This window comes from Aspergillus saccharolyticus (assembly GCF_003184585.1).
Source record: "Aspergillus saccharolyticus JOP 1030-1 unplaced genomic scaffold BP01scaffold_30, whole genome shotgun sequence".
In the NCBI taxonomy this organism is placed as follows: domain Eukaryota; kingdom Fungi; phylum Ascomycota; class Eurotiomycetes; order Eurotiales; family Aspergillaceae; genus Aspergillus; species Aspergillus saccharolyticus.
The window spans coordinates 134490-156642 of record NW_020290640.1 but is presented as its reverse complement, the minus strand read 5'-3'; the positions used below and the strand labels follow the sequence as shown (position 1 = coordinate 156642).

General features: G+C 53.8%; 12 protein-coding genes and 1 non-coding gene across 13 annotated transcripts; 8 read left to right on the top strand and 5 right to left on the bottom strand.

The window, feature by feature from the left end:
• Positions 1 to 87: 87 nt before the first annotated feature.
• On the top strand, positions 88 to 1334 carry BP01DRAFT_367721 (alkene reductase; the record flags this gene model as incomplete). The annotated part of the gene is made up of 2 exons (XM_025576473.1): positions 88 to 1260; positions 1317 to 1334. The coding sequence occupies 2 exons, from the start codon at positions 88 to 90 to the stop codon at positions 1332 to 1334; spliced, it is 1191 nt and encodes a 396-aa protein (XP_025428967.1).
• Positions 1335 to 2113: 779 nt separating this feature from the next.
• On the bottom strand, positions 2114 to 2429 carry BP01DRAFT_278124 (uncharacterized protein; the record flags this gene model as incomplete). Its single annotated transcript, XM_025571422.1, has 2 exons — positions 2114 to 2271; positions 2333 to 2429. Coding segments are annotated over 2 exons (255 nt in total), but the record flags the coding sequence as incomplete, so codon positions are not given.
• A 1106-nt stretch (positions 2430 to 3535) lies between these two features.
• Positions 3536 to 4654, top strand: BP01DRAFT_403905 (glycosyltransferase family 32 protein; the record flags this gene model as incomplete). The annotated part of the gene is made up of 2 exons (XM_025578697.1): positions 3536 to 3880; positions 3932 to 4654. 2 exons carry the CDS (start codon positions 3536 to 3538, stop codon positions 4652 to 4654), a joined length of 1068 nt encoding a protein of 355 aa, XP_025428965.1.
• A 312-nt stretch (positions 4655 to 4966) lies between these two features.
• On the top strand, positions 4967 to 5048 carry BP01DRAFT_t238. Its single transcript has one exon. It is a non-coding gene; the product is annotated as a tRNA-Ser (tRNA).
• Positions 5049 to 6223: 1175 nt separating this feature from the next.
• BP01DRAFT_122277 (uncharacterized protein) lies at positions 6224 to 6902 on the bottom strand. Its single transcript, XM_025570414.1, has 2 exons — positions 6687 to 6902; positions 6224 to 6623 (listed from the first exon to the last, which is right to left on the bottom strand). Exons 1-2 carry the CDS (start codon positions 6696 to 6698, stop codon positions 6279 to 6281), a joined length of 357 nt encoding a protein of 118 aa, XP_025428964.1. The 5' UTR covers positions 6699 to 6902; the 3' UTR covers positions 6224 to 6278.
• A 2422-nt stretch (positions 6903 to 9324) lies between these two features.
• Positions 9325 to 10503, top strand: BP01DRAFT_403902 (uncharacterized protein; the record flags this gene model as incomplete). Its single annotated transcript, XM_025578696.1, has 1 exon — positions 9325 to 10503. One exon carries the CDS (start codon positions 9325 to 9327, stop codon positions 10501 to 10503), a length of 1179 nt encoding a protein of 392 aa, XP_025428963.1.
• Positions 10504 to 11690: 1187 nt separating this feature from the next.
• BP01DRAFT_403900 (uncharacterized protein) lies at positions 11691 to 12639 on the top strand (the record flags this gene model as incomplete). Its single annotated transcript, XM_025578695.1, has 1 exon — positions 11691 to 12639. The coding sequence occupies exon 1, from the start codon at positions 11722 to 11724 to the stop codon at positions 12637 to 12639; it is 918 nt and encodes a 305-aa protein (XP_025428962.1). The 5' UTR covers positions 11691 to 11721.
• A 167-nt stretch (positions 12640 to 12806) lies between these two features.
• BP01DRAFT_367717 (alpha-galactosidase D) lies at positions 12807 to 15173 on the bottom strand (the record flags this gene model as incomplete). Its single annotated transcript, XM_025576472.1, has 4 exons — positions 12807 to 13533; positions 13656 to 14451; positions 14687 to 14985; positions 15061 to 15173. 4 exons carry the CDS (start codon positions 15171 to 15173, stop codon positions 12807 to 12809), a joined length of 1935 nt encoding a protein of 644 aa, XP_025428961.1.
• A 651-nt stretch (positions 15174 to 15824) lies between these two features.
• On the top strand, positions 15825 to 17249 carry BP01DRAFT_122216 (D-alanine--D-alanine ligase family protein). The gene is made up of 2 exons (XM_025570411.1): positions 15825 to 16957; positions 17004 to 17249. The coding sequence occupies exons 1-2, from the start codon at positions 16001 to 16003 to the stop codon at positions 17139 to 17141; spliced, it is 1095 nt and encodes a 364-aa protein (XP_025428960.1). The 5' UTR covers positions 15825 to 16000; the 3' UTR covers positions 17142 to 17249.
• Positions 17250 to 18081, bottom strand: BP01DRAFT_122224 (uncharacterized protein). Its single transcript, XM_025570412.1, has one exon. The coding sequence runs from the start codon at positions 17910 to 17912 to the stop codon at positions 17358 to 17360; it is 555 nt and encodes a 184-aa protein (XP_025428959.1). The 5' UTR covers positions 17913 to 18081; the 3' UTR covers positions 17250 to 17357.
• A 1-nt stretch (position 18082) lies between these two features.
• On the bottom strand, positions 18083 to 18875 carry BP01DRAFT_122232 (uncharacterized protein). Its single transcript, XM_025570413.1, has one exon. The coding sequence runs from the start codon at positions 18598 to 18600 to the stop codon at positions 18193 to 18195; it is 408 nt and encodes a 135-aa protein (XP_025428958.1). The 5' UTR covers positions 18601 to 18875; the 3' UTR covers positions 18083 to 18192.
• Positions 18586 to 20174, top strand: BP01DRAFT_324251 (putative mitochondrial carrier protein (Rim2)). Its single transcript, XM_025572819.1, has 4 exons — positions 18586 to 18874; positions 18927 to 18983; positions 19042 to 19696; positions 19748 to 20174. Exons 1-4 carry the CDS (start codon positions 18735 to 18737, stop codon positions 19955 to 19957), a joined length of 1062 nt encoding a protein of 353 aa, XP_025428957.1. The 5' UTR covers positions 18586 to 18734; the 3' UTR covers positions 19958 to 20174.
• A 114-nt stretch (positions 20175 to 20288) lies between these two features.
• On the top strand, positions 20289 to 21376 carry BP01DRAFT_122191 (uncharacterized protein). The gene has a single exon (XM_025570410.1). It carries the CDS (start codon positions 20552 to 20554, stop codon positions 21155 to 21157), a length of 606 nt encoding a protein of 201 aa, XP_025428956.1. The 5' UTR covers positions 20289 to 20551; the 3' UTR covers positions 21158 to 21376.
• Positions 21377 to 22153: the final 777 nt, after the last annotated feature.

Genomic DNA, 22153 nt, shown 5'->3' with positions numbered 1-22153 from the left:
AACCACCAACACATTTCAACATTGACCCCTGCGCAGATGGCAACAGTCACCGCTACCTCCACCGGTCCAGCGCCGGCCACCAAGACCATGGCGCCCACAGTCAACCCTGCATCGAGCAGATTGTTCGAGCCAATACAAGTGGGCAGGATGAAGCTCAGCCATCGCATTGTGTTCCCTCCTTTGACACGCAACCGCAATGATGATGATCACACCCCGCTGCCGTTTATGGCTCGGTATTATGCCGACCGTGCGTCGACGCCAGGAACACTGGTGATCTCCGAAGCGACTGCGGTTTCTCATCTTGAGGAGGGCCAGGATAACACTCCGGGCTTTGTTAGTGACCGTCAGATTGTGGCTTGGAAAACGATCATCGACGCGGTCCATGAGAAAGGGTCCTACTACTTCCAGCAGGTCTGGGGCATGGGCCGGGCCTCTTATCCAGAGCTAATGAGGCGCAAAGGACTGAAGTACCGTTCGAGCAGCGCGGTTCCGATGGAAGGTGTTGATGCGGTCCCTGAGGAAATGACGGAGGAGGATATCGTGGAGACGATTCAAAGCTTTGCCGATACTGCTAAGCGAGTCATCGCCGCCGGGGGTGATGGGGTGGAGGTGCACTGCGCCCATGGCTATCTTCTCGATCAGTTTCTCTCTGATGCAGTCAACAAGCGCACCGACAAGTGGGGTGGATCCACAGAGAACCGTGCAAGGCTAGTCCTGGAAGTCATCAAGGCAGTCGTGGATGCTGTTGGTGCTGACCGAGTCGCCCTCCGACTATCCCCCTATGCAGCCTTTCAGCAAGCCGAGAAAGGGGACATCCACGGACAGTACCTCTACCTTATTGCGCAGTTAAAAACGACGGTGCCGCCTCTTGCTTACTTGTCTCTTGTGGAAGCAACGGGGGACCCCGGCGCATTGATCTTTGGCGGCAAAGCCGTCAACCAGGGGAAGACCTTGGACTTTATTCTGGAAGCCTGGGATAATCGGTCTCCGGTAATTGTCGCGGGGGGTTACCATCCCGAGACGGCCGCCTGGGCTGTAGAGAAGCGATACAACAAGTGGAATACATTAGTTGCTTTTGGTCGCCATTTTCTGGCAAATCCCGATCTGGTCTTCAGGATTCGGCATAAGATTGAGCTGAACAAGTACAACCGGCCAACCTTCTACCTGGCAAAGAATGAAATTGGCTACAATGATTACCCGTTCAGCAAAGAGTATCTGGCCGCTCAGCAACGTCAGTTTCCCTCTTCTCTTTCATGCTTTGTATGTAATGATCCTACCCTCTGCAGCGAACAATTATATAACTGATATCTGACAAGCCTGAAGGTGGTGGGTAGAAGCCAGCCTGTTGCCTTCAGTAACGCAGTCATGACTGGTTCTTTCTCTGCTCAATGAAGTTTTAGCTTGAACAACCATGGGCACACCGGGAGACTAAGTAGTCAACTGCTTATGCCGAGGTAGGTTCTGTTTAGGTTGGATTAGCCATCAGTTTTATAGGCCACTGCAAATGACCTACGGGTGCTAGACAGGCTCGATGTGCTCGGAGAGCCCCATTGATCTGATACAATTGATAGAAGAGAAGGAATAGATGTTAGAAACAGACTGGATAGATCTGGAGAGCAGAACGGACATGCTGTGAATAAATATGAGCGCCAGCCTCTCGCTCAAACTAGTAGTAAAAATGCTGAGCCAGAGTAGACTGGTTTCTTTACTTATTATTATTACCCCCGTTGCTGCCTTAGTCTAGAGCTATCAGGGAGAGCACAGAAATAAATATTAAGCGAGCTCTCAATCTCAGTAGAGCGGACCTGAATTAAAGTGGCAGAGTCTGGCGGACTGGAGAGCACATGGCCTATAGTAACAATACAGTGCAGTTGCACTTTACCAGGTCGGACACTACAACACAGTGCTGGAGAGGCGTTGAAGAATTTTTCAGAAGTAGCAGATCCAATACAAAGAGACTAGCTTAGAGAGTAAGACAAATATTTGTGTTATTCCCTTCGAGTTTCCTTGCTTTTATAACCTCCTATACTCGAAAATGGGGAAGAACTACTTTATTAATAATTTTCCAACAACGAAGCTAATCCCCAGTATCGTCAACGGTGTCCCCAACCACTACTTTTCCTACAATTTTATATCGTTTCAGGTAGTGCTCAAACCACTCATTAAGTATGGTTTGCTCTTGCTCGCCTAGGTCATGGAACTCAGCCTTGCAACGTGACTTGTGAAATGATGATCGGGCCAGTGCACGAGAAGGATCCTTCCCAGCGAGCTCTATACATAATCATTTGACATTAATCCTATTTGTACATTTATTTTGAGGTCTATTACATACCGTGATAACATCCCCCTGGCGCAAAGGAGGGATTTTGGCTGACATCAAACACTATCCCCTTGATCGCAAATAGCGTTGGGCGATTTGGGTCCGTGCCTTGGATATCCGACCATATTAATATAAGTCTGAGATCCCCTCAACCGGTATACTCAGTGTAAGACTGACCATCGGCAAGGCGCAATTCATGGGGACTGATGGGGTCCAATTCATTGAAATTAAGCAATTCGGGACAATTCATTGTTGGATCAGGACTTCCGCTCTTTTGTGTAGAGCAGCACACTATTCGCAATCGCACTGTCATTAGGTCGGTAGCCTCTTCAGATTATAAAGGTTATGTTCCTAAGCAGTAGTGATGGACGTTTTCTCTCCCGATTTGTCTCTCTATCTTCTTTGTCTAATGAGAAGGATCTGTCCCTTGGTCTGATTCAGCATGTGATCTGCGTACGCGTCTTCCTTTTCCGCGGACCAGACAATCAGCTGACGATGCATTAATTGCTTAGTATAGAGGTGGCCCTTGGAACTCTTTACTTACCTAAATCTTATTTTGAAATAACAATTAGGGTAGTGGACCCGGTTGGGTTTGCGGCAGGTTTAAGTTTAATAACGGTACGGAACTCGGCTATGGCGTCATGGATTACGCCGACCCTATTCTTTCAGGTTATTCAGGTGAAAAAAAGAATCTCTCACTTCAAATGCCATAGGTACACCACTCTTGATCTTCGTATTGGTGTTTCGAATGGTTCTTGCCACTGTGACGCTTTGGTTCGGCCGAAACTCTTGGGCCATACGACAAATCTCTTCTCATCTAAAGTTGCACAATACGAGAGGAGCAGGTGCTCCTTCCTTCCCCTAGCTACTTTCTAAATTATCTGGTTGCCCATGATCGACATTACGCGTACGTCCAGCTACAGAGTAGAGCTAATCCAAAAGCTAAAAGCATCTCCATAGCGGGGCATTTAAGCTCCATGTATAAAGCGACAATCCCGATTGTCGATACAGGGTCAAAGTAAATTCAAAACAACTTTCATCGAACGGACTGCAAAAGATTGTGTAGGAGATATACGGATTTACGCCCTCTCAAGCAGAGTACAGAAACCAGTCACTCCAATGCTGTTCGCATCGCCTTTGCACCAATGGATCGCCTGGACATCTTCGCGTATCAGACAAAACAACCCTACATCGTCGGACGAGGATGCGCGAGACATGGAATGTTGTCCTGAGCAAAGACAAGAGGTCTCAAGACTAGGACTGAGTTGCACGAGGACAAAGCTTTTTCTTCTACTCTTGCTGATAGACTTGACTGTCGTCGGGCTGCTTCTACACACTCTTCGGCCCTTGATCACCCTGCTATATCGAAATCAAGAATTGTTTGCTGCTCGTGGAACTTTACCCTCCAGCAATTTACTTCCCCAAAACCTAAGTGAATATCCAAACCCGAGCGGGATTCCGTTGATACTCCACCAAACCGCGGCTACTGAAAATATCCCCGAGCGCTGGCAAAATTCCCAGCAGAGTTGCGTTGAAGTATACGCCAACTACCAATATATGGTAAGTTCTGACATACATCCTGCTTTCGACCACTATTCACCTCCTTTGTAGTTATGGACAGATGAATCTGCCCGTGACTTTATCTCTAAGCATTACCCCTGGTTCCTTCCAACGTGGGATACCTATACTTTCCCAATCCAGCGGGCCGATGCACTGCGCTACTTTGTTCTCTATCACTACGGCGGGATATATCTCGACATGGATACCTGGTGCATCCAGCCGATTCCAGTCCAAGCACTCCTGAATGACAACCCAGGGCGGGATCTCGCCATTTTCAAATCCACTACCCCGACTGGAGTGACGAATGACTTTCTTGTTACGACGCCGCGTCACCCTGTGTACGGCGCTGCGATAGCCAAGCTACCCGATTCGGCTCAGTTCACTCACCCCTGGGCGCGCTTACAACCTTACTCTGCGATCATGGCATCGGCGGGGCCAATGTTTTTGTCTCTAGTATTGAAGGAATATTTACTAGGACAGCAGAATCAACAGCAGCAATCTCGGCCCTTCCCGTGGCCGGAAGGGATTGAGATCATTAATAAAACCGAGCTGGCCCCTTACATCACTGATCTTGAAAGCAGCACGTGGCACCACTCCGATGCAAAAGTACTAATGTGGCTCGGCAAGCGCCCGTGGCTCTGGTACACTCTAGGCTTGGGGGTTCTGGCGACGGGATTATACATGATTGACTATCTGTTTGTGATTCTCTATGTGCGGAGCTCCCGTAGGGCTGTCTCTCAAACTTGTGGTACAAAATCAGCTAAGAAAGCATAACCTCACTGAGGGACTACTTACCTTCGTGATATCTGTCGGAATATTTTTTTGAACTTGAATATGAAATGGCCTTACTCTTCAATCTCGAAACTTCCATTAAGCCTTACGATAAGGAAGAATTAGGCTGCATTCTATAGAGTCTTCCGGACAGTCCTCAGTACAGATAGAATATGATTCAGAATCTCTCCTCCGCATTCTTCGATTGTCTCGATCAGACCATATATTGTCCCAAGCATTCGGTATCACCCTGGCTTTGGGCCTGAAGCCACTGCTCGAATATATAACCAATCTTTGTAACAATACCTCTATCTAGACAATATGGCCGAGCGGTCTAAGGCGATAGACTAGAAATCTATTCTCTTCGGAGGCGTCGGTTCAAATCCGACTGTTGTCGTTTCTTTTTGTTGTGGAGGGCTCGGCTCTTATGGCTGTTTCAATGAAATCCATCACTAGATGCAATGACGGATATGCTTGAGGCATACATCGAACCTATGAGAAATCTGTTATCCTGGTGAAGATTGGATGTTGAATCTACTCGCAGATGAAACCCCCATCTACTACCAACACCACCCGATTCCGTAGAACTAGAGTTTCTCCGTTCAGTTTTCCACGTCAACCTAATCGCACTTTTATTCTGAATGGAATTGGGAATTTACTGACAACCTCTGTGGATAATCTGCAAGAATAGTGGCCTTTAACATGAGTTGAGTAGTGTACACACTACCAGTGCCGCTCCGAATCCTCTCAGTGACTAAGTTTCTCCCGCCGCCTCCCCCCCTCTTCTACCATCTCTGCTTCAAAAACCACCGCTTATGCTTTTTATCTTCTGGGGCCGGCAGGCCAGGACTTTGTTTTCGGTTCCACCTTGGGAAATCACTGTTGGAAGTAAAAAGGGGGTTGTAGGGTACGAGCTGGCCCCGTAAGACGCAGATGCACCGTGGGCAGGGATATTCAAACTGATTGATATGCTCCAGGCAACGGCTTACGAGAACGATTCTCCAGTGTGCGCGCTTTTCTGTGGGGGCGATGAGGAGCCAGAGTATAATTGATGCATACATCATGTCGCTCGGTGCATCGCATGTCTCAGTCCCGGGCTTGTTCTGATGGTAGTTAGGGCTAGGAGAAGCCGTCCCCGGCAATACGTTCAACAAAGATACGGAAGGGGGCTCTTCATACACGATCTACAACTGGCGCGCCGCTCGTAGGTATGATCTTGCTGGTTCTTTACATGGATCTTGTATGTGTAGTAACCGGTGCTCGACAGAATAGTGCTTCTGAGATTCAGTCGCTCAGTTATCTTACTGGAAATACTAGCAATCTATAACTAAACAAATAATATTCCTTACCGCTGTTAAGGTCTCATCATTCGTTGCAGTGAAGCTATCAACATTGATTATGGTGCAATCTCACCCACCTGCTACACCTCATGATCTTCATCAAGCCAACTCAGTACATACCCACTTGACGTTCTCGAGAGCATAAATGTTGAATTCGTGGTGCTAGCTACATCTCTATTCAAATCGTCACCGACCAGAGTCCATGATTACCTTCGAGCAGGAGCGATATCGGCCAAAATACCCCGACAAGCCATATCAGACCCATGACAGCCAGCCGATCCACCCGCTCACTCACACTTCACCAAAAGCCGCTGGAGATACTCCGCGTCCACAGCGTAACAGGTGTGCTCATCGGTCACGTCGTAGGTAGCATAGAGTCCACTGATGCAGTCATCTTCCTGCGAGGTGTAGGTGTAGAGCACGGGCGACTTGGTGGCGTCGCTGCAGGTGCCGCTGGAGAGGTAGGGCGCGATGGATTCCCAGGGGTACCCCTCGATGCCAAAGCAGGAGTTCTCGTATATGCTGTAGGTGACGGTGGGAGTGGTTGAGCAGGTGTCGTTGGTGAAGTAGAAGTCGATGGAGACCTGCGCCAGGGCCGTGGCTGTGACGGCGGTGGAGAGGAGGGTTAGAGCCTGTGCAAGGTGTTAATGCATGTACTTTACTGAGAATAGGTCTGGGGATAGGGGTATTCTGACGGTGAGTTGCATGGTGGAGTGCCTGTGCTTGCGCGGTGAACTGGTTGGAAATGAGGTGAGGAGGCAGAGGGCTTGTTGGCTTGGTTTCTTGCACTGAGCCCGGGAATGAGGCTCCTTTTATAGTTCTCAGTGATAGTACTTATCCCTAAACGCCATCCTATCTCTCCGCAGATTCTCTACATCAATTCCGTCCGTCGTCGGAGTCCGACGCATCGCGCAGTCAAACGAAAGTCTCCGAGTCAAGTCGAGAAAGGCTTTGATTCGTTGCCTGGCGAGATATGATTAGTGAACTGCAGCCGGACTCCACATAGTTTTCTTCATCCCGGTCAGCTTCATCCCGAAGCAACCTCGTGGCTGCTCGTATGCGTAAGCGTCGGGCGCCCCGAGCAGACGGAGATCCTGAAGAAGAATAGTAACACCAACCATAGCTTGACCCCGAGTCATCAGGGACCAGTGTTGGTGTTCTGTGCTCTGTAAGCACGGAAACTCGTGTAGCAAACATGAGTACCCCGTGGAATCCGCCAACGTCAGCGGGTGCGGGTAAGCAAGGGTTCTGCACGGACTAGACCGCTAGCGTGGGATTGAGGCTCCACTATCACGATGGCTTACTTGCATGTCTAGTTCACGACAGAAGCAGGAATGATTCGCAAGTTCACAGAAAAACAAAAGCAAGGGGCGGGGATCTGCTTTCTCATTCCAATATTCTTGTCAAGTTGTTGGAGTTTCAGTCTAGTGGGTCAAGATCTGAATGATATTGCATGTGTTGTTTGCATTGCCTAGGAGGTGTTGAGCAGGCACTGCAAGAGGCTGAAAAGCTAATGCAAGAAAGGGAGGATAATGATCAAATGTATTGTTAGGTTCGTCGAAGCATTGCTGATACCTGCTGGTTGCCAGTGGGTGAGAAACGACTCGAAAGACGGGGAAACGCAAGACATCATACCGGGCCAGCAGGGCTATATATCACTGGGTTATTGGCTGGATAGAAGCCCGTTGTGACGTCGCTCAGGGCTTTGAGCGAGCTCGCTGCAGTTCAAGCTCGGGACTAGGTACGGCACAATCACGAGCTACAACCATTTGATACTCGATGACTGCTTGGTGCAGGTCAAAAAAACAGATTATGGAAAAAAAGCCTCACTGTCACACAAATAGCGATTATGACAGAACGTAATGAAGCATTAACGCCAGTACTGCTGCCGCAGTATACACACAGCCTTTTCTCCTCAGTGCCTGTTACGGAGTAGAGTTCAGTTTGTATGCAGTAGAACGGACAACCCAAACGATGCATATGACACCTATATTCGATGCAGATGCGACGAACGATAGGTAACTACGGAGTATTATCGCCATATACTCCGTACGGCCTGTCGATTGGACTGACAACGGGCCCCCGAGGTTGGACATTGCTAACAATCATGCGTAAAGGGACCCTTCTTCTAAAGTACCTGAAAGCCATTGATTTGGTCAGAGAATGCTCATGGCTTAAAAGGATTGGCAGGCAGAGATGGCGGAAATGATGGCACTTGCGCAAGACGTTGTCAATACCACGTAGAGATCTCAAGAACTTGCCAGAATCGACTACGCGAGTAAAAGGAATTTTTCGCAGAATAGTTCATTGACATGCTCTGTCGTTTTCTTAGGATGAGTGAGATTTTTAAGACCCACCTTTTCAGATGCGTATGACACCGTCTATTTACCCGAAGAGGCAAGCGGGCGATCGTCACATCCAGCATAGCTAACGAAAAGTTGTGGCTGGCCGCACAGCTGCCCCGTGCGGGATATTCGAGCTCAGCGTGATTATTACCCTTTGGTGACGGCCACTGCATTCTATACTCTCTATGACCACAGTTGAGTGTGTGACATTGCTCCCGTCCCGTTTGGGCAATATCTGGAAGGAATGGGGCGGGCCGAAGCGTTAATTTCCCGAGCGTCGGAAGTATACGGCATGCTGTGTACGGAGTATGTACTATGTAGGTATCCGTGGTATTCGATAAGATACCCATTGTCATGACTCGTGAAACGTTAATTTCATGCAGAACCTTCCCCTGCAGCTTTGTGTAACCCTGGAATGCGGTAGACGGCAGTTGGCCATCGCCATCTTGGCATCGTGTTTCAAATGTGGCTAAGCGAACGCCTCCGGCGGTTCCGGCATCTCGGTTACAGGATATCAGGATTCGGCCCATCCCGATCGTCCATTGTTGGGGAAAGCCAAGAACCACGAGTCAGGGCGGCCAGTGCAGGGACAATAGTATTGCAGAATTTGAGAGCATGATTCGTTCCCGCATTCAACTGTGATCTCGCTTAGCTGCTCAGGATCTTCGTCTGAGCGTTCCTGTTTCATGTCAACATCTGCTGGATACGTTCGATCAAGGGACAATGGCTGAGAGTGAAGACTTTGCTGAGGAGCATCATCCATTTGAGCAACATAAATAGCTTACAACTCACTACAGAATGCCATGCTATTCATCAACAAACAATCCATTCTCTTCTCCACAGGCTAGTCCTTCTGTCATTCTTTACTCCGTTTTGTGTAAGTTGTGCCTGTGGCAAACGACTTGCCGTTCACTCATTACCATCGCGTCAATTGTCCGGAACAAACTTGACTTAGACAACTCATCTTTCTTTTCTTATTTCATCCAACATGTTCTATCAACCCAGTCTCATTGCCGCCTCGGTGCTTTTCGCCTCGGCTCGCGCCCACATGATTATGAGCCACCCGGTCCCTTATGGCAAATCCACCCTCAACAATTCCCCCTTGGCTGCGGATGGTAGTGACTTCCCTTGCAAGCTGCGCGACGGAGTGTATGACTGGCCCTCTGCCGATGAGATGAACTACTTCGAACCCGGAGTGTCTCAGGTCTTGAACTTCACCGGTATCGCGGTTCACGGCGGTGGTTCCTGCCAGGTGAGCTTGACCACCGACATGCAGCCCTCCAAAAGTACCGTCTGGCAGGTCATCAAGTCTTTCGAAGGCGGCTGTCCGGCCAACGTCGACGGCAACCTGAGCGGCGATGCCTCGACTCCCGACCCGTATCAGTTCAACTTCACCATCCCGGCTGAGTTCTCCGCTGGTAACTACACGCTGGCTTGGACCTGGTTCAACCGCGTCGGAGCCCGCGAAATGTACATGAACTGTGCGCCCATCACTGTCGTCGAGAGCACGGCCCAGAAGCGTTCCGTCGAGAAGCGCAGCACCTACCCCGACCTCTTCGTCGCCAACATCAACGGCTGCACCACCACGGAGGGCGTGGATATCCGCTTCCCTAACCCGGGTGATGTGATTGAATATGATGGAGAGTCATCCCGTCTCGCCGCCACGGATGCTGCTGCTTGCACTGGCGTGTCTACCGCGTGGGGAGGCAGCTCTACCACCGCGGCTGCATCGGCTACTACCACCACGACCACTACTCCCGTAGAAATTACCGCCACTGCCCCAATCGTGGCTGTCGAGACGACTTCAGCAGCTACTGACACCGCTGTCCTCACGACCGCCGCCGCCCCTACCGCTACTACGCTCCCCGGCCGCCCCAATGGACACCAGCAAAACGCCGTTGCGACCACCTCGACTTCCACCTCCAGCTCTAGCACTTCCACCAGCAGTGCTCTGTCCGGTGTTTTGAATGGCGCCTGCAGCCCCGAGGGGTCCTGGTGGTGCAACGCGGGCACTTCCTTCCATCGCTGCGCCAACGGAGTCTGGACTCCGTCGCAGGACATGGCCATCGGAACAGTCTGCACAGCGGGCCAGTCGTCCGATCTGACCATTTCCCTTGCTAAAAGCCGTCGGGACGAGCAGCGCATGCGCCGTCGTCAGGTTGTCTAAACAATCAGACCAACACGAGGTATATTAGTCGATCTTCTTGAGTCTGTTGAACAGGAAACCAAGGGTACTAGAGGTCGGAACCAGAGCCAGTCGAACCTGAGATTGTCCCAGAGGAATGACGAGACCAGGGTTCTAGCGATGCTGGAATGATGGGCAGATGAACAAGCAGATGCTGGAGAGAGACCAGGAGGAAGTGGGAGAGTACCTATGCGCATGCACTCTCTCTGTGTCTCTCTCTTTCGTCTGTTTTGCTTTCGTTCTTCTATCCTTCTATGACTACTGTATTTACTTCTTGATCCTCAGCAGGATCAGATATAATAACAAGTTAGTTTAGCAAGATTTCATTCGAAGGTTGACGTTCAGAGCCAACTAGTGTCTTCGTCTTGGATCTAACCTCTGCATTTGCAGGCAGCCGCCAATGACGGTAGAGGAATAAAGCGACCGGAAGTGAATGTTGCTCACTTTGATTGTCTGGGGCTTAGCGTACTTCAAACAATCAGATTGAGATGTTCGAATGGTTTGTTCGTTGTCTTCTTTGTTGGTTGAGGTGAAGCGGTGCCGTGCCCTAACTCCGATTTAGTATGGCTAGTTGGACGGCTCCCTACCCAGAACAACCACTGCGTAAGCCCTGGAATACAGCCTTCCCGGGGAGATATCCCTTCTTTTCAACTTCCTGAGCATAAAGCGCTCCCGGGGGAGAACCCCCGGACCCCCCTTTTCTTTCAGCTTCCTGGTAAGCCTCATTTGTCTTGACTGGATCGACTTTACTCTCCCCACCCAGCTGCCGTATTTACTGACTCCCGATCAATCTTCCTCTTGCTGTTATGTCAATAACCGCAGAGAAATCCTTTTACCGTGGTGTAAGACGTATACAACTGAAACACTGAACCCCCCAAATCATGATTCTCAAGCAGGCACACCTCCAGCCCAGACCACGACCACCCCATTCACCCATGCTCAATGACCATGTCTATGTCCAGCTCAAAGGTTATTCAACACAGCAGAGCCCATTCATCCAACAAACGTCCACAACTCTTTGTCTCACTCGACAAAGAACCGCCTCCCACCGGGCAGGAAACCCACCTATAAATGACCATCAACACCAACCTACCGCGACAACACCAGGCCGGACTGACCGCGCTCCACGTCCATCAACGACTCCGGTAGACAGATTCCAGGTGCAAACCCCCAAGTCTCTACGAGTGTTTCCGACTCGCAATGGAGACTCCTCGCAGCGTGTTACTGACCGACTTGCCGCCGGAGCTGATCCTGCTCTGCGCGGAGTACCTCCCCCCGCCAGATGCATTCAGGCTCTCACTAACAAGCAAGGAGTTGCGCGGGCTGTTGACGAACCTGCTGGGGGAAATGCGCGAGTGCGGGCTAGCGGGGGCCAAGCACTACCGGCTGCGGACGTATCTCTGCACGGAGGCCGGGCGGGAGGGCCATCCCCGTCGACGGTCGGACAGGGTCTCGCGGGCGCTGCCGCGCCAGCCGCTGGTGGAGGCGGTGCGGACGGGGCAGGTGGTCGTCGTCGAGAAGGCGCTCCTGCGTTTCCAGCAGGACCCGAACAGCTACGACCTGGCCGCGAAGCCGCTGCTTCACAGTGCGGTGCTGTATCGGCGGCTGGACATCGCGCGCCTGCTTCTGCAGCACGGGGCCGACCCGAATGTCACCTCGGAGCACGGGCGGACGGCGCTGGATTGCTGGACGAGTCTGGTCGAGGGGAAGAACGTCAGCGAACGGATCCCCATGCTGGAGTTGCTGCTGGCGCACGGGGCGAAGCCTGCGCAGCCGGGGTTGTTGAACGAGGCGGTGCGACGGCTGCCGTTGGGGCTCGAGCTGACACGCCGGGTGGTGCAGGTTATATACGACAATATGGAGGATCTCAATGATCTGTTCGGCCCGAGTCTGTTCCTCCGTAAGACTCTCAAGTTCGCCACGCTGGACTACGTGCGCACGCTGGTGACCCTGTGGCCGAATCTGTTGGAGCGGCGGTTTTATGATGGGGGCTGTCTGGCGGCGTGGGCCGCCCACTATGGCCGAGTCGATATCGTCGCGTATGTCCAGTCGATATGGGGGTTGTCGTCCCTAGAACCTGACGTGGAACCTGACGTAGAACTGGACGCTGACTTGTGATGCCAGCCTGTGCTAGACCACGCGGGTGGAGGTAAGTGCCCTTGCATAGCCGATCTATACTCAGTATACCCAGTAGTAAATGGAATGATGCAACTCGAGCACCATATATACATACACTCGCATTCGCCTGAACTACCTCCTATACACCGTACCATATCTCTCGACTCCTAATCAAAAACCCTCATCCCCACGAAATCCGCCCCCCAACTCACCACCCCCTCCGCACCCCCGACATTCCCCACGACAACCTCATTTGCCCCCTCTTTCCACCCATCGACACTCACCCCCAGCGTCGCCGTATCCCACCACCCCAACCCCGGCCCAAACAACTCACTATGGCGTCCACTCAACGGCACCTCCAGCCTGACGGGCACCCCCCCATTCACACTAATCGTCAGATTCCTTGCATTCCGCCCCTCCTCCCAGGCGGACTCGAAGGCGATGTCGTTGTTGATGTAATCCAGTTCCACGTATTTCGTTCCCCCGGTTGACACGGCGATGGTGTGCGTGGCGAGGCCGGTCTCGGAGAGGTAGCCGATTTTGCTGCCGACGGGGAGACAGAAGCCCTCGGCGCAGGGGGTTAGGGTTGCTGAGCCGGAGAGGGTGAAGGTGGTGGAAGGGTGGTAGGTGCCGGTTGGGGGGGTGAGGTGGATCGTGGTTATATTGAGTTGGGAGGGGTGGTGGATGGTGAGGGCTGTGGTTGCCACGTCGAGGACGATGGGAGTGGTGAGGGTTGTGGTTTGGCTGGGGATGGTCAGGGTGGTTGCCATGCTGTTGTTCCCTGTGTCGATGCGGATGGCGGTGGCAGTGGACACCGGGCGGGCGAGGGTGAGCGTGAGAGTGTAGTTGTTGCTGGTGGTGAGGGCGTAGATGGGGGAGAAGGTGGTGGAGTTGCTGCAGTTGATGATTATTAGTTGCTTATGCCATCATACACCAACCACCATCCCCCACCATCCCCATTCCTAACCAGACAGCAGGATGAAGACGACAAAAAATAAGGAGAAAGGCTCACTCACCCTTTCGTCTCCGCGAACCACTCCCTCCGATACTCCCCGCGCGGCTGCGTCGCCCCCAACTCCAGCAACATCGTCCCATGCCCCGGGACCGTCGCCGTATACCGCGTCCTGACCCCCTCATCCGCCACGCTGCTCCCCTCTGCCCACACATTCCTCACGTTCCCCGCAAATTGTAGCCCGATATCCGGCAGCTCGAGCGTTAACGCCCGCGACTCATTCCACCAATTCACCAGCGCCGCCACCGTCCTCCCCCCGGCCAACGGCCCACTCCACACCTCATAGCCTGCCTCCGACCACCTCCGCCGCAGCCGTGCGCTCTTCCCCAGACGATCCTGGTTAAACGCAATCACGTCCGCCTGCATCAGCACCGCCAGCGACGCCTCGCTCGCCTCCCGCAGCGCCGCCCCGATGACCAGCGGGCTTTTGAGGATCCCCCACAGCGAGAAGTGGGTCTGCTCCTCCGCGACCGACAGCACCCCGTTCCCCACCTCCAGCATGTCGAGGTCCGGCCACTGCCCGGGGCCCGCGACGTCCGTCTGCGGCGCCGCTTGGTTGATGATCCGGTAGATGCTGCGCCACGCGGGGAGGATGTCGTTGCCGATCCGCCAGGTGTGGCCCAGCGCGGGCGCCCACCGCGCAGGGAAGTCGACGCCCCAGTCGCAGATCTGGAAGAGGACGGTGCGGTTGAGGGCGGCCAGCGCGCGGGACATGGTGGCGTAGTGCGGGGCCGGGGAGGTGGTGGGCGCGTAGTTGACGTCGGGGTAATTGGTGGCGGCGTCGGAGTAGCAGTTGTCATCTGTTTCTGTTAGTCTTTCTCGCTTTCTGCTTGTTCTGCTTGGATTGTTTGGGGGAAGGAACATTTGAGGGCGTCGATCTTCCACGCGGCGAATGTCGCGGCATCTTGGGTTTCGTGGTCTGCGTGTGAGAACTACAAGTCAGCACTGATGTCCAATGGGGATCGCGGTAGAAACAGCGGTGCTGATTGCAGTGCAAGGCAGGTCGGATACAGCGAAAGTAAAGGGGTGACCTACACAAATTGCCCGTATTATTGGGCGGACTCCCACACAACAAGATCCCCGCGTCCCCATACACCCCGAACAATAGCCCTAATTCATGGAGATACTCCCCCAGCGCGGGGAACCCCTGCGGAAATAAGGTCGCATTCCACGTCAAACTCCCATCGGGCAGCCGGTCCGCCACTGACCAGCCGCAGTCGGTGGTCACGTAGCGGTAGCCCAGCTTGTCGAGCCCTAATTCCACCAGCGCCTGGGCGTTGGTCCGCACAATCGTCTCGTTCGGGTAGCAGTTGTAGTGATTGTAGGTGTTCCATCTGGCACGCACGCTTGGCTTTTAGCTGGAGAGTCGCAGATACAAAACTAGGTAGTTATGCGAGGGAGACTCCTACCCCATTGGTGGCGTTTGGGCCAATCCATCTTGCAGTCGGGGGTGCAGTGAGGAAGCGGCTGCTGCAGCTGCACTCGCAACCCCCAGGAGCGAGACAATGATCGGTGCAGACATGGCGGGTTCTGAGTCTGGGGGTTTGAGTCTGGGGGTGCTTTGTGTGCAATGCGGAGTCATTGGCCATTTATAACCGCATAGTGCATGGTACAATATGAGGGGAAGCAGGGGGGATGCGCCAAGCTAATTAGCCGAGGGGCTGCAATTGAGGCCATCCCCGCGCATTCGTTATTTACCCGGACCTGCAGCAGAGATTGAGGGGAAATTGACATCGTCGCATGCAGGACAGAATGAGTATCGACATGGATTCCACCAGTAAGCGCGCACAGTCCTGGTCGCGATGACGCGAGTGTGTGACGATAACTGCATGCACCGAACCACAGTGTCTATCAAGTTCTTCACAGCAAGTGACAGGATTCATGGCTGAATTAATCATTTGTCGGTATGTGCAGCTCAGTAGCGATTCCTGTCTGCACACCAAATTGTTGACAAGCACAAATCCACCAGCCAGATGGATTGAACCGCAAAAATGCATGACTTGCAGCGAAATGCGATCATGGTCTGCATGCTATAGGATCATGGCAGAGTCCGAGGCCCTGCCTTCACAGCTGCGAAAGATCGAAGCTGAACCTATCGATAGACAAATCATCGATCGGAGACCACTTGATCGCTGCATCTGCAGGACAATAGCACATGCAGGCCATCCACCACGTCAACCTCACACCGCAACTTCCTGTCCAGCTCCGCATTTGTAGCCCTATTCCATGCATTTGAGTTGCAACGAACGTCGTAACTCCAGCTACTACATCTAACCTCACATCCACCGTTGATTCCAGCCGTATCCATTGTGTTCCAACTACCCAACCCCGCTCCAATCAACCCGCAAAATGACCAAACACCTCACAATAGCCCTCATCTACGAAGAACCCTCCGACTACCACAATCATGGGCACAGCCCCGCCGCCATCGCTCACCTAGAAGTCGGCGCCGCCGCTCCTGCCATCGCCGCCGCCCTGCAGTCCCGCGGCCACACCGTGCTCCGCATTCCCAGTATCCACGCGCTGGTCGCCCGCCTCGCCACGCACGAAGCGCAGAGCTGGGACCTGGCCTTTGACATTACGGAAGGGGTGTACGGCCCCGCGCGGGAGGCGCAGGTGGCAGCCATGCTGGAGGCGTACCAAGTGCCACGCACATTCTCGGACGCGGCGACCATGGCGCTGTGCTTAGACAAGGGACGCACGAAGATGGTGCTGGAGCATTTCGGGGTTCCGACAGCGCCGTTCGCGGTGGTGCACTTCGACGAAGCCGACCCTCAGAGGGAGCTGACGGAAGAAGAGATCGTGAGCATGATGCACGCCTCGAGACATGCGAAGACACTCCTCGCAAACTACCCCTTATTTGCTAAGCCATTGGCGGAGGGGTCGTCAAAGGGAATCGCTGTGGCTAATAAGATCTTGTCGGCGGAGCAGTTGGCGCCCGTGGTGAATGCCCTTCGCGCGTCCAGTCCCTCGTCCTTAGGAGTTATGGTCGAAATGTATCTTCCCGGGCGGGAATTCACGGTCGGCATTGCAGGAACAGGCGCCGATGCCTGGGTGGTTGGCGTGGACGAGATCGTTTGGCGCAAGGACGCGTCAGCGAAACCTGCAATTCACTTCACGACGGAAAAGTCCAAGTCTTCGGACGATTGGAATGGAGAGGCGGATGAGATCAAGGTCTCTCGTGAAGACAAAGAGGCGGACTTGGCATGTCACACTGCTTTACGGGCTTGGAGGGCTTTGCGATGTCGCGATGGAGGCAGGGTGGATGTCCGCATGGACGCGTCGGGAATCGCTCATATCATGGAGGTCAGTCCCCTTCTCACAGGGTGGTTCGCGCTGCTAACGCTGACAGATCAATCCGCTGGCCGGGTTGCTCCCTCGCTGGTCTCAATTGCCGCTGATTGCGGAGCATAATGGTGTTACGTACGATGAGTTGATCAACCATGTGGTGCAGAGTGCACTCGAGCGGAGGTCACCAAAGACGGTGTGAAGATGTAGACAGCAGTCATAGCAGGCAGTCAAGTATACACAAGATCCAAAAGCATCTTAGACAGCCACAACTCGACCATCATGAGCCAAATGCTCAATAATCAGCCCTCATTAATCTAACTCTTTTACCGATCTTTTACCGGCATCATCCGATCCTTCCGCAACTTCTCCTTCCTTCCGATGCGAATCACCCCGTTTTTTCACCCCCATCCAGTCATCAATCGGCTGCGGCAGATACCGATGTTCCGCCCAACAGCACATGGACCAGAAGCTCTCCCCAGTTTCTTTGTAGAACGCAATCGAGACAGAAATACATCCTCGGGCCGCTCGGTCCAAAGGTCTTCATCTCGAACGGCGGGTCCATGCAGGGTCCATTGCAGGTGGTTCCGTTTATGACTTCGATTGTGTCTTGAAATGCGGAGATATCAGGAATCGCGGGGTGGGTCTTTGTCAACGAGGCGGTTGAGATGGACTCTGTATCACTGGTATGGCCGATGGCTTCTGATTCTTGATACGAACTATTTACAGCAGGATGCTCTCCACTCTTCTGCGTGCTTGGCGCCACGGTCAGGCTGGATACCTCGATCTGGGGGTCAGCAGACTCTGCTCGCTTGGACGGACGCGATGTGGCCGATGTTTGATTGCTTTCCGATCCTTGACTTTCAGACACAGTGCTAGCTACGGGATCCGCAGTTAGCTCGTTGTTTCCCGCGGTCGGACTTGGCGTGGCAGCCGCCATTCCGGGTTTAAGAGTTGATTTCGTGTCCGACATGGTGCAACACGGCTAGGCGGTCATGCGATGGAGAGAGGGGTGCTCGCGCGCGACCGGGGAAAGGGGGAAGGGAGGAGCGAGATAAGGGATGGGGGGGGACAATGGCGGGGCACAAGCATATTGTTCCTGCGAGCTGAAGAGTTCTGATTCCTGCTCCTGATTATGATGTGTTAGTGTCAGGTGGTGACTCGGGCAGACGAGGCTGAGATAGTGCTAACCATTCTTAATGTGCGGGTCTCCGGGAGATTCCTCCCCCGCGCGATCGGACAGGCTGAAGCAATCAGCCACGGGCACGGCCTGACGCGCCTGACGGGATGGATACGGGGCTGCGGAGCATTGGTGAAGAGCTTGTGCAGTCTGCAGTGTCGAGCGAGGTGAGAATAATCCTTTGGCCGTGGCATACGAGGGTTGCTGTTGCTGAAGGCGGGGGAGCATGAGACGATAACGTCGAGACGATAACGTCGCGTCGATATCTGGGGAAGATCGAGAGTCTGGATTTGGGTCGGTGGGGATTGGCGGGAGAAGGTGGATCCGTCATCCGGTGGGCTGATGCCTGGCTGCCTGATTTACCCCCAAAAGTGACAAGATCACATGACCAGTAAACAGCCCAGTTGACCGCCTCGAGTCGCCGCCCGGAAGTAAAGGATCTTTCCTGCCGTGTCAACCCAGCAGAAAAAAACTTTCCCATCTCTCTCGACCCAGGCCTGGCCGAGCAGACACTCCCTCAACTTTTGCCACGGTGAATTTTCTTGTCTGTCATTCCCAACTGTGCTGAGCAACACCCACCCACCAATTCATTTCACTTCCTCATCTCCGCACTTCATGGCCACGATGCAGACCGTTGTTCACAAGACGGGCGGCGCATCTGGGGAACCGCTTCCGCCGACACTTCCGGCCGACCCCGTCCCCGATCGAGTCAACACGTCCAGCCTGGGATCATGGTCTCATTTGATCGCCGGCGCGTGAGTGTTTCTGTGTGACTTGTCTCTTGGGATTCCAGCTCATACAATCTAGGACCGGCGGGATGGTAACCGCCGTCGTGACGAGTCCGCTTGATGTTCTCCGCACTCGGTAAGCGCCATCACCTCTGCTTCACTATCACCCCCAGCTAATCGCCCTTTGCCGGCAGCCTGCAAACCGACTACTATCAGACCTCCTCCAACACGCGCCTGACGCCGCACCCCAACCAAATACGACAATCGTTCGTCCGCTCCTCCGTCAACCACTTCCGCGAAACCTTCGGCATTCTGTTCTCGATCCACCGCGTGGAAGGGTGGCGCGGCATGTTCAAGGGCCTAGGCCCCAGCCTGACGGGCGTCGTGCCGGCCAGCGCGGTCAAGTTCTACACATACGGGAACTGCAAGCGGCTGCTGCCGGAGCTGCTGGGGTGCGACAAGGACACGACGCTGGTGCACGCGATGTCGGCGGCGTGCGCGGGCATCGCGACGGGCAGCGCGACTAACCCGATCTGGGTCGTCAAGACGCGGCTGCAGCTGGACAAGGCGGGCGCGCGCCGGTACAAGAACAGTCTGGACTGCACGCAGCAGATCCTGCGCCACGAGGGGCCCAAGGGGCTGTACCGTGGGCTGACGGCGAGCTATCTGGGGACGATCGAGACGACACTGCATCTGGCCATGTACGAGCGCATCAAGGGGCTGATTGCGCAGAAGGTCGATCTGGAGGGCGCGGGGCCGGAGTCGAGCCAGTTCGTGCAGGGGCTCGCGCTGAGTGGAGCCTCGGGGTTGTCGAAGATGGTGGCGTGTTTGATCGCCTATCCTCACGAGGTAAGTTGTTTTTGGAGAGGAGTAGCTGGACGAGCATACTGACGCGTCTAGGTCATCCGCACTCGTCTGCGACAGGCGCCCATGGCGGACGGTCGGCAGAAGTACACCAGCATCCTGCAGTGCGCGCGGCTGATCCTGAAGGAGGAGGGGGTGATCGCGCTGTACGGCGGGTTGACGGCGCATCTGCTCCGGACGGTTCCGTCGGCGGCGATCACGATCGGGACGTATGAGCTGGTTCTCAAGGTCCTTGAGAGACAATAAAATGGTTGTGTTTTGTATGATAGTGTATGATGTTCGAAAAAGTGGGCGCATAGATACCCTGTAATCGAGTCGGGTAATTGTACAGGCCACACGGTTCGGGTTTGCTTGAGATGGGAGTTTGGGTTCAGCGCGTTGATTTGGTGCATGGGTAGCCTCTCCGAAATATATTATTATCCGATAGACAACGATTCGAGCGATGAAGGTGGTGAATAATGAGCTACAACTGATTGATAGTGTCTTTTTACTTCCACTAATCTTCTACCGTTTGCTGCACTATCTCCTTTCTACTGGAGTACAACAGTATGCAAAACTACGTATAAATCCATACTCATCACGTGAATCTGTTGATTTGTGCTGGTGTTGGCCATCCGACCAGGTTCCTCCCATCATACAATCCCACATCAACCACTCTCCCTAGACTCGGCACGAATAGTCCAAGTCAAGCCATGATCACCCCTACAAAGTATACATACACCCATCTCAACCGGATGAAGCAACTAGTACAGCTCTACACCCCACAAGTTGAACTCAAGACTCACACAATAGGAAAACATGGCATTAACTCATTCATATACATAACACTCAATTAAAAGGATGGTATCAAATCAACCCCCGCCACTAAACATCCAACTTATCCTATCCCATCATGAAACCCGCTCGTTCAACAAACATCATCATCATGCATCAACTTATCCACTACCACGAACCCCTTACAAAGCAGCCATCACACCCAACACACCCGCAACACCCGCCACACCATATCCGAGCACACCGGCTGGGGTGGCGACGGCACCGGCCGCACCAGTGGACGAGCTCGACGCAGCGGAAGCAGAGGAGGCGGCGTTGCTCACCGTGCTGGTGGAAGTGGTGGTGCCGGTGGAGGTGGTGCCGTCGTGGGTGGTGGTGAAGGTCGACGTGGCGACCGTCAGACTGTCGGAGATGGTGGAGGTGCCCGTGGCGGAGCCGGCGGAGTTGGTCAGGGTGGTGGTGGAGGCGGCCCAGCGGGAGGAGGCATCGGAGGCCACCGAGGAGGCGGCGGAGCGGGCGTCGCTGGCGACGCTGGTCGCCTCGGAGGCGATGCTCGAGGCGAGGCTGGTCACGTCGGAGGCACCGGCGGCGCCCGCGGTGGAGGCGGCGCTGGCCAGGGAGGTGGCGACGGACTCAGCGCCGGAGACGACGTCGGAGACGACGCCGCCCTGAGGGGAGGCCAGGGCGGCGGTGGAGAGGAGGGTGGTCAGGAGGAGGTTCTGGAGCTGCATTTTGTTGGTGGTGATGGTGGTGATAACTGGAAGATAGGCTGGTGATAGCGATAACTGTAATGCAGTGGTGCCTGACCGGAGGAGGAGTATGTATGTGTGACTGTTTATGTGTGACTTGATGAAGATCGAGGAGATAGACAGGTACCGGCTGGCGAGGATTAAGGGCTTTTTATATCCTGCTTGCCACTGCGACTACTGCAGTGGGTAGGGGACAATGCAATAATGCCACAGGGCAGGGCAGAACAAAACACACACCCAGTACCTGTCGACGACAAGAATAGCACTCTTTCCCCCACGTTGACCCCGTCTTCTACGAATCAGGGCTGCCGTGGAGATGGGCTCGACCAGTCACGCCGGGGTAGACGCGGCCCAGGCTCCACTATGATTCTATCGTGTTCCTGTTTTCCCTGCTTGGCATGACGTTGCTGGTGTTCTGGATTTTGGGTTGGGAGGATTCCTCGTCATCATCATTGGAGTACCAGGGAAGGCCGTAGTATGGAATAGGAGTACTCCATACCGTGTACTGAGCAATGAGCAGTGAGCAGTGTTTGGTGGTGTGGCGGTACAGTGTGGCGTTGCCTCCGTTCTCATGAATGAGAGGAAACTCTCTTCTACAACTCCAAAAGTAGTCACTATGATCGCTACCTACCATTCCTTCTGTATCTATCTATCTCGCCACTCAGGCACCAGCATTGCCCTCCGTGTGTAACCATCCCTCCTAACTGGTGCTGAGCCACGTCGCGCTGCGCTCCAACTCCCAAACTCCCTCATGCAGGGCGGGATGCGTCATCCACGGTCGGACGGCACGCCCGGGCCGCGCAGATGAGGATCGTCAGATTGGCTGGGGTTTGCGTAATCCTGATGCAGGGTAAGCAGAGGTGATCGTGCCCGGCAGTTTACCGAAGATTAATTTCCTGCACTTCTTGCTACTGGCTCG

Coding starts and splice junctions, on each gene's coding strand:
- BP01DRAFT_122216 (XM_025570411.1), top strand. CDS start 16,001: ATGACCAAACACCTCACAATAGCCCTCATCTACGAAGAACCCTCCGAC. Junction 16,958..17,003: donor GAATCGCTCATATCATGGAG/GTCAGTCCCCTT, acceptor TAACGCTGACAG/ATCAATCCGCTGGCCGGGTT.
- BP01DRAFT_122232 (XM_025570413.1), bottom strand. CDS start 18,600: ATGGGAAAGTTTTTTTCTGCTGGGTTGACACGGCAGGAAAGATCCTTT.
- BP01DRAFT_324251 (XM_025572819.1), top strand. CDS start 18,735: ATGGCCACGATGCAGACCGTTGTTCACAAGACGGGCGGCGCATCTGGG. Junction 18,875..18,926: donor TCTCATTTGATCGCCGGCGC/GTGAGTGTTTCT, acceptor CATACAATCTAG/GACCGGCGGGATGGTAACCG. Junction 18,984..19,041: donor CTTGATGTTCTCCGCACTCG/GTAAGCGCCATC, acceptor CTTTGCCGGCAG/CCTGCAAACCGACTACTATC.
- BP01DRAFT_122191 (XM_025570410.1), top strand. CDS start 20,552: ATGGTATCAAATCAACCCCCGCCACTAAACATCCAACTTATCCTATCC.
- BP01DRAFT_122224 (XM_025570412.1), bottom strand. CDS start 17,912: ATGTCGGACACGAAATCAACTCTTAAACCCGGAATGGCGGCTGCCACG.